General features: G+C 34.4%; 2 protein-coding genes across 3 annotated transcripts; both read left to right on the forward strand.

Moving 5' to 3' along the window:
- Window positions 1-1,080: 1,080 nt before the first annotated feature.
- Window positions 1,081-4,374, forward strand: LOC107022029 (CDT1-like protein a, chloroplastic). Its single transcript, XM_015222737.2, has 7 exons — window positions 1,081-1,504; window positions 1,745-1,864; window positions 1,959-2,193; window positions 2,684-3,385; window positions 3,513-3,714; window positions 3,807-3,897; window positions 4,003-4,374. Exons 1-7 carry the CDS (start codon window positions 1,161-1,163, stop codon window positions 4,058-4,060), a joined length of 1,752 nt encoding a protein of 583 aa, XP_015078223.1. The 5' UTR covers window positions 1,081-1,160; the 3' UTR covers window positions 4,061-4,374.
- Window positions 4,375-4,901: 527 nt separating this feature from the next.
- Window positions 4,902-8,937, forward strand: LOC107022066 (bet1-like SNARE 1-1). Of its 2 annotated transcripts, none has more exons than XM_015222788.2 (6): window positions 4,902-5,060; window positions 5,275-5,382; window positions 7,461-7,608; window positions 8,246-8,302; window positions 8,395-8,454; window positions 8,542-8,937. In XM_015222788.2, exons 2-6 carry the CDS (start codon window positions 5,369-5,371, stop codon window positions 8,629-8,631), a joined length of 369 nt encoding a protein of 122 aa, XP_015078274.1. In that variant the 5' UTR covers window positions 4,902-5,060; window positions 5,275-5,368; the 3' UTR covers window positions 8,632-8,937. The 2 variants fall into 2 exon arrangements, with proteins under 2 accessions (XP_015078274.1, XP_015078275.1); XM_015222789.2 differs by having other exon boundaries at window positions 7,476-7,608.
- The last annotated feature ends 2,952 nt before the right edge of the window (window positions 8,938-11,889 follow it).

Genomic DNA, 11,889 nt, shown 5'->3' on the forward strand with positions numbered 1-11,889 from the left:
AAAAAGAAATGTTAATTTGTGGTAGCGCCACATATTTTTTAAAATTAGTATTGGTATAAAATTTAATAAAGAAGGTAAATTTTTGTTTTTATTTTTTAGGTTACTAATTTGATTTATAAATATTGATATAAAATCTTGGTTTTTCAATTACAAATAAAAATTTATTTTGATCTCAATAATATGACTCAAAATATTTAATTATGATTTTGAGAAGTCATATTAAACTTCAAGCTAAAATAATCTAATGTTTGGCCTTCACAAAGCTACATTTAGATCGAATTTCCAATTTCAATTGTAAATATTTTTGACGTGATAAAAAATAAAAGATAAAAGTGAATAAGTAAACAAATAGCCTATCTAAGAACAACGTTCACCTTTTCTTTTAATCCGATGCACACTTAAAAAACTGAGACATAAATCAAAAAGACTAGAAATATTTGTTAGTAATTAACTTGAGGAAAATGTCAATATATTAACTTAAGACTTAAAATATTTGTGTTTTCTACGAAAACAATCATTAATTATTTATCAAAACATACCTAAAGATTAATGAACCTAATGTCATGTGAGTGAAATTTCATGGACAAATTAAATTATCGCACATCTTTTGATAATTTTATTCAAACACTTTATCTAATTTTAACTTCTAATAGTATACTTTAAAAAAATACAAAATATCTTAATTATTTAAATATGAAAATCACAAAATGTGATACTTTCATATGTATTAGTGACCGTTATCTCATTATTTTATTACCAATTCCATAATATTTAATTAATTTCTTAAGAGAACTAATTATTATAAAACATAATTATAACGGTAACACACCAAATTTAAATAAAAAATTACAACAATCCAAAACTTCACAAAGCCCATGGGCCTTTCTCCCCCCTTTAACAAAAAATTCGCGCCAAATCCTACGTGGCAATGTAGACACATCAGCCTCCACATCAGTTTTCCCGGCAATTGGCGCCAATTCTGACCTGGCAGAACTGACACGTAAGCCTCCACCTCAGCTTTCCCGCCAGAAAAATGCTACTATATAAAGAGTACCCCACCACCCCCACATCCCTACACCCACCTCGTCTCTTCACTTTCACCCTCCATTGCTCTCTGCAACTTCTCATCAGTTCGTGTTTTTGTTAATTTTTTGTTATCAATGGAGTCTACAGATGCTGCTTCTTCTACACTGTTGAATACATTTAAATCGAAGAAGAAACTTCAGATTGGATCCGACCCGGATGCATCCGGAGCTCCATCTCTAGATCCATGGAGCTCCAAAACCCCTGAGAAGACAATCGTTCCTCCTCGCCGGACTCGGAATCGGAATGCTGCGTTTTCATTGAAAGATATCAGACAGGCCGCACAGAAGCTCCGGAAACCGGACCCGACCCGATTGAATACCCAGACTGATACATCATTGAGCTATGTGAAAACACAGATGGAAGAAGCTTCAGCTGCTAAACCGAAGAAGCCTGTAAATCCAGTAAAGCTACCACAGAAGTAAGTTTTTTTTTTTGGATTTTACATAATGTGGATCTATTTGTTATTGGAAAGGAGATAGATCTAGAATTTTATAAGCAAAATGAACAACGGATTCAAAAAAATCCGTTTACTAAAACTTGAAATATTCTTTTTTGAATTCCTAATTTCAAAATATGGAGAAATGAACGAAAGAAAAAACAAATTCGGAATGTTTTTTGTTTTGTTTTTTCTGGAACTAAAATTAGTGTTATTGTGTAGGTACAAATTGTTGGAGGAATTCTTTGGTGGCTTGGTGAGTTCGATTCGATTGCTGCAGTTGAAGGGTTCTTCAACAACATTTACAAATATTAGTGCAAAAGTGGAGTGTCTAACAGATAGGTATGCAAATGATGAACATTTGTGTATGCATTTACAGATGTTTTCTCTGTGGATTATATTGATGAGTTGTGTGATTTCTCTGTTGATTGTGCAGGAGGTTTACTTACAATCATTTAGCACAGGTGAAGTTTCTTTTACCTGAGGCTATTGAGATAAAGAAGATGCTTGTGTTTGATGAAAGGACAACCTGTATGAAGCCTGATCTTCATATAACGTTGAATGTTAATGGAGTTGAAGGACAGAAGAAGCTGAAATCCTCTAGTGGCACTGAACAACTGAGGACAGTCTTCAGCAGTCGGATTTTGGATTTCTTTAAATCCCACCCTGAGGTAAAAGAGAGATTTTACCTTGTGCAAGTTTTGACAATTCGATTCATTACTTTGTAATGATACTTAGAATTTATAGACTTAAATCTATGTTGATTGAAATCATTAGCTAGTTTGGGATGTTAAGTTAGCTCTGCTAGACATACTTTACTTGTGCAAATGTTGATGATGGAGAGTTACTTTGCAATGATATGTAGAATTTGTTAGGACCAAGTGAGACGTTTGGTGTATTTAGGATTTATCGACTTAAATCTATGTTGTCTTGCACTTGTCAGTGTAGTTTGAGATGTTAAGCTAGCTTTGCGAGACGTAATTTAGTATTTATAGACTTAAATCTGATGTTGATTGAAAATAGTTTAGTGTAGGGATATCCCTTTTCTGCCTCATTTGCTCCCCGAACTCTGGCAGAAGGTGAAAAGAATAGTTATTTTCAGATATTGCCTTTTAGTTTCTTGAAAAACTGGTGATGACAAATGCTATTTTTGAATTTCAGGGAGATGACATTCCTGAGGAAGAACTACCAGGGGCGTTTGGTGTGTCTAAGCAAGAGCTCTTGACGAATACATCAAGTCCTGCTGGTGCACAGTTAAAGGAGGAGACACCGATTGACTCAATGCAGAAGCCGCCAGTAGCTGTATCTCATCTGTCTCAATCTTTCAGGAGATCCTTTTCTCATCGAGCGTCTATTGGCGTAGTAGGGAACGTAAAGCAACAAACAACAGTTTCTCAAACTTCAATTCCTCCAGTTTCAGAACCCCAGATTACCAATTGTCCCACCAACACCTCTAAATTGCTTTTGACACAAACTAGGACCACAAGATTCTCAACTCAAGGGGTTCATTCTGCTACTTTACAACAATCTCCTCTACCAGCAACTCCATTAAAAAACACGAAAAGTGAAGATGGTTCATGTTTGTTAAGTGCTGAGAGTACTCCAGCAAAACTTGCATCTACTCCAGCAAAATTGATGAGTTCTACACCTTTGCTCCAACCTTCCAAGAGATGCTATATGACTCCAGATGGCGAGTCAACTGAATCACCAAGAAAGCTAGTGAGGCGCCCCCCTCCTAGTAGGTCATTGACCTTCAATACTCCTGTAAAGAGTTCAAAAGTCACAGAAGAAACCAGCCGGAGCAGAGAATTATCAACAGATGATGAAATCCTTGACATTCTTCCAGAGAATCTTCTGCAGTCGGTAAGATGCAACAAACTTTCTTCCATGACAACATAAAAGTTGATCCTTTAGGCTGAGAGGAATTAGGATATCTATATTTCTTAGTCTAGTATTTGAAGTTGGTGGCTAATTTTTCTTGGATCTGCAGATAAGAGCAAAAGAGCTGGAGGCACTAGAGGAGCTAGATCCAGCCATATCCCAAGCAAAATGGCGCAAGAAAATGATTTCGATCTTGCCTAAGTTTTTTGACATGATTTACTTCCTATTTCACTCAATAAATCGATCTGTGATCACTAAAGAAGAGCTTACACACAAAGTGATTTCTAGCCATCTAGCTATTGCTGATAAAAGTAAGCCTGGTTGATAATTATTTGAATACTTTGAGTGCTTCGACAAACTGAAACTGATTCTGACTTGAAACATTTTTCTTCTTTCTTTGCAGGAGAATTTGAAGAGCTACTACGGTTATTGCAAGAAATAGCTCCTGAATGGATCCATGAAAAGCTGTCATCTAGTGGGGATCTTCTCTTGTGGTAAGCTTAGATTCTTGCTAAGAAGTTCAAATCTTGAATCTGCCTCTATATAGTTGTCTTCTACTTTTTAGGAGCTTGACGTGATAATTTGTGTTTTCTTTGCAGTGTTAGCAAGGTATCAAATGCTGATTCAATACGCACAAGGATTGCCGAAGCAAAGTGAGAAAGCAATGGCAAGGGGATTTGAATTTGGCCCCGAGTGTTCCAAGTGGAGTTGTAAATGATAGTTTCGCTAACTTAATTATTTTGATATATTGACCCACTCTGCAGCATGTGACAGCAATACTTTGCTATTTAGTACAGTTTAATGTCATTTTAACTGGTTTAGCTAGCAATTAGAGCTAAAATAAGCTTGTTAGTGAAGACTGTCTCAATATCTTACTATGTATTGGAGAACACTTTGCTTGTATATAGGCTATAGCCATGATGCTTCTCTTGGAATGAAAATTTGGTAATACCGAATGTTGATTTGATTGATTTTGAGGTGAATTCTTTCTGACTTCTGAGCAATGAATTATGTAGCACTATGTATAAACTAAATGAAACCTAAAATTTGAAGTAAATAGAAAGTGTTGTGTCAAAAACATTTATATAAAATTTAGGCAAAACTATGGTTTATGAGTCAACATTATTTTATTCTTATTGTTTCTCCATTGTTTTCTTCTTGTATTATTTGATATATTTGAGTTGATTGTCTTTTGAAAATTATTTTTATCTTCATGAGATAGTAATAAAATTTATATATGCTCTATTATTTCACAGGTTGAGTGGGTCGGGATTGAGTGTGTCGAAGGACAACGAAAAATGAAGTAGTAACATTTATATGTTAATTTTTTTTTTGAGTAAACTTGTTTTTTTCTAAAAGAAATCGTTTTCTCTATAAAATATTTTAATAACGATGATATTCGAATCAATTTAGGAACATAACAATTCCGTACTAGACTTATTTTCACACAAGTCTAATAAGTAGAAAAATAAAATACTTTTACGTGGCATTAAATGAAATACTGTTTCCATTAATTTATCCAACAATAAAATAAAATGTCAATTTCTGTAATCAGCAAAGGTCTCAGTAGTTTCTTCTCCGGCCCTTTCACCTCCTAGTGCTTCTCCTCTCCGCCGCCGCCGCCGCCGCCACCACCGGCTTTGTTACTCTGCTCCAGGTAAAACTCCGGCGCATTTATATATCTATCGTTTCCATAATTTACAGTCGGTTTTTTTCATTTTCACGGTTAGCACGCGAATTTTCAATCGATCCGTAACATTATAACTCTAGGATTTTATAGATTCACGAATTTTCAATTGATCTTCCATTTTATCTGTTTTTTTGGTGAGATTGTTAAAAAAATATTATTATTTTTGCTTTGTATCGGACAGAGTATTTTGATCTATTTTTGCGATTAATTAGAGGATTCCTGACTATTGATCATCAACCGGAGTTTCAAATTGAATAGATTGATCATTGGAAGATATGAATTCACGAAGGTTCGTACATTTAATTTGAATTTTTTTTATGTTCTTATTAGGTATAATTCGTGCATCAGCGGACAATCTACCCTAATACTTGAATATTTCCCTTTGCGTATTACATTTGCAGATATAATTTGTTTGTATTAATATCCTTAGTAGTAGTAGTAGTAGTATTACCATATGTTTTGCTTCAGGATGGCAAAGGTAGTACACCGGATGTGTGTTAAGCACATGCCTCAAGTTCTGGTGATTAAGTCTGGTATTTGAGTGGAGGATGTTAGAGGGACTGACCTGCTATCCACTAACTTGAATTGGAAACAATGAATTATTCAGTTGTCAACTAGAAGAAAAAAGCAATGCCATTTGATGACTTCTTTTTTAATCTTATAGTGGTACTTTTGTGGTGTTATTCTGAGTTCTCTTGATCTAGTTAGATACTAGAATAAGTGTGAGATTTAGAAAAATTCTAGCTTTAGACAACCCTCAATTTGCTTATAAGACAAATTGTGCAGCATTGAGGACCAGATGCAAAATGAACACGGAGGATTCATATGATCTTCTAGGATTGAGGTGTTATTGACTTATAACCATGATATATATATGTTATATTTCTAGCTTGAGCTGGTGAACAATTTTCTATCTTTGAGTATAATCGTCATGAGTTTTTTTTTGACAACGGTAACAGTTTTGTGTATTAATCTTCAGCACTAAAGGCTGGGGTCCCAAATTTTCATCATGGAGCTACATATAGTTGCGTGTACTTAAAACAAAACTAGACTAGATCCTACTTCATCTTACAAAGGACCTAGGATATCTCTAACAGTTATAGGATAATCTACTTACTCCAAACTGCACAAATAGCAAAAAGTGATTGTGCAGTTCATTTTAATCCTGTGTAAAGGACTACTAACACTCTCAAAGCATCTCATATTTCTCTCCTTCCATATGGTCCACCAAACCACTGCTGGGACAATTCTCCATCTGCTTTGGTCTGTACTACCACTGCCTTCATTGTTCCAGCTTTCTATAGCCTGACTTGCCCTTTGTGGCATGGTCCAGTTTGTGCCACTGAATATGGTAAATAAGTGCCACAGTTGTCTAATTACCTTGCAATGAAGAAACAGATGGTGATTGTCTCTGCCTGTTGCTCACAAAAAAAACATCTAGGACACATGTATTCCCCTCTTCAACTACCAACCAAGTAAAAACTACCACCTTATATGGAATTTTGACTTTCCAGATAAGCTTCCAAGGCAAAAATCTGAGTTGAGTACCCATTTGATTCAGGTTCTTGTAGGCAGAGCTTACTGTGAAGACACCTTTGCTATGATGAATCCACCTAAGAGTGTCTTCTCCCTCTTTCAATCCTCGAAAATGGTCCAGGGTGCCATAATTCAGCTAGTCTATCCACCTCCCAATCATGAGTTTTAACTTCATCTACTAGGGAAATTATGTCACTCTTTGCAACCTTATTTTCTTTTTGATATTTTTTCCCTGTTTAGATGAAGTAGGTGTAGTGATCCCCTTTAATTTTTACTCTCTCAGATTATTGTCCGACCATATTAAACTTGCTAGTTTATCGAGGTGGAAAAGAGTCTTAGAAGGTGTCATTAATATAAGATTGGCTTGGTTTAGCTTATACTACTTGTGCTTCTTTTGGTGCTAACTATCATTTGTTCAACCTCAATTTCCAAAATATATATGTTCTAAAGCCTCTTAAATGTATGCACATTTTTTCGTTCTCTAGTATTAAAGTGAATTCATGTTTGTGTGTGTCTGCTTGTTGTTCCCTTACGCTTTCCTCTTTTTAAATGGTATGAGACGTAAATATACAGCTTCAGGCTTGATCCAATTTTAGTACCGTACCTTGACATTACCATAAACTAGCCCCTCTCCTCTGTCATATTGGTCTTGTCAGTGGGGCCAGTTTTTACTTTTACCTTGCTCCCGTCCTCTGTGCCTGTTCTTCGTATGAATGCGAGGGTGGGAACCTTCTCAGTACCAGAGCTGCATTTTATGATGTGTAGTTTATAAAAGAATAGTCTTTTTTGCATCCAGCTTTATTGGAATACATTGATAATAATTGAATTCAGGGAACGTGGCAATAGAGCTGCTCTATTTGATGGAATTGAGGAAGGTGGCATAAGGGCTTCTTCATCATACTCTTCGCACGAAATTGATGAACAAGAGAATGAGAGGGCAATCGATGGGCTGCAAGATAGAGTTAGTTTTCTCAAAAAGGCAAGTCTTTCATACCTGAGTCTTCTTTACTGAAGTATATATCTTGGTCATGAGTGTCGAGGGCATTTCAATGTTGCAAACCTTATGAAGCCAACTTGTTGAGATGTGATAACCTATAACTACTCTTTCATTATTGGAGGCTGTTGCTTAGTAAATTGTGTCTATTTGTATGCACATACACACTGACAGTACCCTCCATATTTTTGTTCATTCATAAATGATTAATGCCTTTGGGTGTCGAAGGTCTTCTTGCTCTGTCAAGAACATTGTTGGAAAAATATAAATGTAGCATGTGTTGAACTTTTCTAGGATCCAGAATTTGTCACCTCGAGGGCATGCTCTTATAAGTCATTCTTTTTCGTGTTATCACTCAAAGAAAGGATAGATAATCATGCGAATCTCTAAAAGCTGGTGCTAAGAGGTTCCTGATTTCTTCATCGAGTTACCTTGATCATGAGTAATAATCTGTGATTGTTCACAGGTTATAAAAGCTGTTCTCCTCTTTTGGTGCAACTTAATAGTTTCATCGTTTCTTGTTCTTGTATACATCAAGTGAAACAGCTTGCTTGTTGATAATGAGCATGTTGAACTTGTTAACTTTATTGTTTTACTTCTTACAATGCTTTATATCCAATAGTTGTCAGGTGACATACATGAGGAAGTGGATACTCATAACCGGATGCTCGACAGAATGGTCAGTGGGTCTTAACAGAACAAGTTACGTTATGCTTCATGCCTTTTGCAATATGAATAGTTGTTAAATAAATTCGTGGTATGTCTATTCAGGGCAATGATATGGATTCTTCAAGAGGTGTTTTATCTGGAACCATGGATAAATTTAAGATGGTAATGTATTTTACACTACATGACCTCGTTTTCATTTATCCTTTGATATATATGTTGCTGGTTTTAAGCCTCTTCCATTCCCTTCAGGTTTTTGAGACAAAATCAAGCCGAAGGATGTTTACACTCGTCGCCTCGTTTGTGGTTCTTTTTCTGGTGGTGTATTATCTCACTAGATAATATGCAATGGTCTTATGTTTAGTTATTCAGACTCTCCAAAAATGCTACCACAAACCATGTCGGATCCGCTAAAAATGCACCACTTTTGTAGGATCCGACATACATTTTTGAAGAGTCCGAGCAACATAGGTTTTATGTGCAAAGTTGCTGAGATTCTGATATTAGCATTACTGTCTCACTGTAAGAATGTTCAGACGTGTGTATCTGTGTCGAGATGTTTAAATACAATTTGAAGATGTGGATCTGTATAACACTATCATTCACATACATTGATATACAATGCAACTTTTGTTACATAAAAATTTACGAAGTGGAAAGCTTCAAACTTCAAAGTGAAAAGTAGAGTTATCATTTTGTCCCTCTTCTAAACTAAAATTTGATTAAATATAAATATTTTAATTACATAATGGTAGAATTTAAAGTTCTTAAGTTCTTTAATAATTGAATTATTATTTTCTTGATAAATAAATATATTTATATTGCTTGTAATCGTAATCATAAATCTCATAATGAAAGAATTTGAAAAGTTATTGTATGGAAAGTCTATCACTTTAATGTATAAATCAGTTTTAGAATTAAAATTTAAATTTAAAGGGTCATTTCGTAATGTTATTTAAGAACTTACAAAGATGACACGGCACAATTTACGGAAATTGCATAATTCAACATGAGAAGATAAGAGAGTTAAAAGTTGGAAGTGAGAATAGCCGAAAAAATGCTGAAAATTGTTATCAAGAGGAAAAAATAGCAACGGAAAAAAAGAGAATAAATTTAATACATGTATAATATTAAACAATGAAGAGTCTTATATTGATATGTTGTCTCTAACAAAATGTAGAAGAACAAGAGCTAATTAGAATTTCTAGAATTTTAAATAGGCACATGAATCAAAGTTTTTTCATTTTTTAAATAATTAAATAATATATTATTTTAATTAATTTTTGACTTGTAAGTTATTTATGAAAAGGCAAAAGTGAAAAGACAAGTGTCAATTAGGATATCTAGAATTTTAAATACGTACATGAATCAAAAAAATTTCTCATCTGGTCTCATATTGAAGAATACGAAGAGTTGTAGCTAAATCAATATATATCACTACCAAATACAAATTTGTCAACGTTGTTGCACTTTAATTCTTTAGTTATTTCCTTCTAATTAAGTTTCCTTAGTTATAAATTTAAATTACTTAATTGTCTTCTACTTAATGAGAAGGAGGTGTTTCATCTTCTATTAATTAATATTAAAACATTTTATTTTCCTAAAACGTATAACTATTAATTTAATTTCAATATTTTTAATCTGCTCTATAAGACAAGAGAGACATTTTAAGGAAGTTAATCATGAGGTAGAGAGCTTCTATGTTTGTTTTTGCTATTTTATTTTGTCTTTTAAAACAAATATAAAATTTATATATCAAAATTATAATAAGGGAATTACTAAGTTTGTAGGCACCTGACCAAGTAACTTGACATAGGCACGGTGGCGGTAAAGAGTTGGCATGAATGACTTTGTCAAGGGCCAAAGTGCGGCTGGGATCAATCATGCGTTGTGTGAGCAAAGTGTTGGCATGATCTAATGGTACCAAATAATGCTGGAAAGGTAGTGTCAAAACATGAAATGGATGTTGGCAAGACAAAATGCAATGACATGGCGTGGACATTGACCGACATTGATTGTGGGCGAAGTTTGCATGCGAAAAATACATGATCTGGTCAAATGTGGAAAAATCGAGCTGAGCTAAATTGAAGATAGTCAAATGTGAATGAAACGCAGCAAGAAACAAGGAATGACACGAGTGGATTAAAAGTTAACATAGCCAAAGCAAGACAGCGACAAGGTGTTGATGGTGCACAAACATGAAAAATGGACGGATGAATTCGGATGGACTTTGATGAGGCACTATACAATGTTTAGACATTGTATTGGAGCAAAAAATATGGAGGGAAAATGCAGCAAAAAGGGCCGAAATCCAGTCAGTCAAGTCACATGTCAAGCACATGCAGCAGTTACCTTTTTATAACCGTTTGTGTCCAGATTCATTTGTATCTTGTAATATCTTTTGAATTCGAAATTTGAAATACCTTATCAGTTGGGGATGTCAACTGAAGTTTAATTTAGTGGAATAAGTTTTTGACAAGTGGTAGACATGTGTCACAACACTATGCAATGTAAAACACAAGGCTGCCACATGTTTTATAAATGGACAGTCTTGTGTGTTTGACGTTTTAGAAATAGAAAATAGGATAGAATTGTTATCCTAAGGGTGAAAGAGGAAAGATTAAGTCTGGAATTTCACCAAGACACTTAGAAAAAACGTGAGGGTTTTGAAAAGGTGTCTAAGGCAACAATTGACTTGTGATTGTGCCTTAAATCGACGTCAAAGTTGAAGTTGGCAGAATTGTTGTTCCAACGGGTGAGTCCTTTGTATTAGTTTTGATTATTAATATAAAGGTTGATTTTGCCCGTATGTTTATGTGTTCATTTCCTTGTTGAAGTTCTGGAAAATAATCTAAGGAAGAAAAAAGTAAAATGTCCTTAAAACGTTAGACAGACTAGGCTGCGAAAAGAGCTGAGTTGAGTGGGACTTGACTGCCTCACATTGGGCTAATCTCTTGCACGAAATAGGTGAAGTAATCTGCTCATGTGACAATTATGAATCAACTATACAATATAAACATTTATTATTTTACTTTTTATATATTTTAATCATAACTCAAACACAATTTTTAAAAAAAATAATGTGATCTTTAATAATAATTCATATTTATGGTTATGTGAACCAAATAGGCGCGAGTTTACCAGTTAAACCATAGTCACCAAAACATTAACAATACCTTGAATTTGTTCAATTGCTCAAAGTTAGTGTCTGGCTCCTCCTGTGTATTACTTGTGTATGTTGCAGGATCAGCATTACTCTTGATAGCATTCAGGACACTAGTTCCTACTCGTGTGCATGGGCGGACCCACCTTGGCCAAAGGGGTGTTAAGCGACATTTTAATACAAGTAAAAGGTTTAGTCTGGTGGTTAACACTTTGTTTGGATCATTGTTACCCATTGTTTCATAATGTATTGTATTGTATTATACTCTATTGTACTGTATTGTAAGGTAGATACAATGTTTGGCTAGACTGTATTGTTTGTTGTTGTTTAATAACATTTTAATTGTTTGATTTGATCATATCTGTATTGTAATTTATAAATTTACTAAAGTATCCTAATTATCCTAGGGTAGGAGGTTTGACTAGATTTAAATAATT

Source organism: Solanum pennellii, chromosome 6 (assembly GCF_001406875.1).
Source record: "Solanum pennellii chromosome 6, SPENNV200".
NCBI lineage: Eukaryota > Viridiplantae > Streptophyta > Magnoliopsida > Solanales > Solanaceae > Solanum > Solanum pennellii.

Coding starts and splice junctions, on each gene's coding strand:
- LOC107022029 (XM_015222737.2), top strand. CDS start 1,161: ATGGAGTCTACAGATGCTGCTTCTTCTACACTGTTGAATACATTTAAA. Junction 1,865..1,958: donor GTGGAGTGTCTAACAGATAG/GTATGCAAATGA, acceptor TTGATTGTGCAG/GAGGTTTACTTACAATCATT. Junction 2,194..2,683: donor TCTTTAAATCCCACCCTGAG/GTAAAAGAGAGA, acceptor TTTGAATTTCAG/GGAGATGACATTCCTGAGGA.
- LOC107022066 (XM_015222788.2), top strand. Junction 8,303..8,394: donor ACCGGATGCTCGACAGAATG/GTCAGTGGGTCT, acceptor ATGTCTATTCAG/GGCAATGATATGGATTCTTC. Junction 8,455..8,541: donor CCATGGATAAATTTAAGATG/GTAATGTATTTT, acceptor CATTCCCTTCAG/GTTTTTGAGACAAAATCAAG.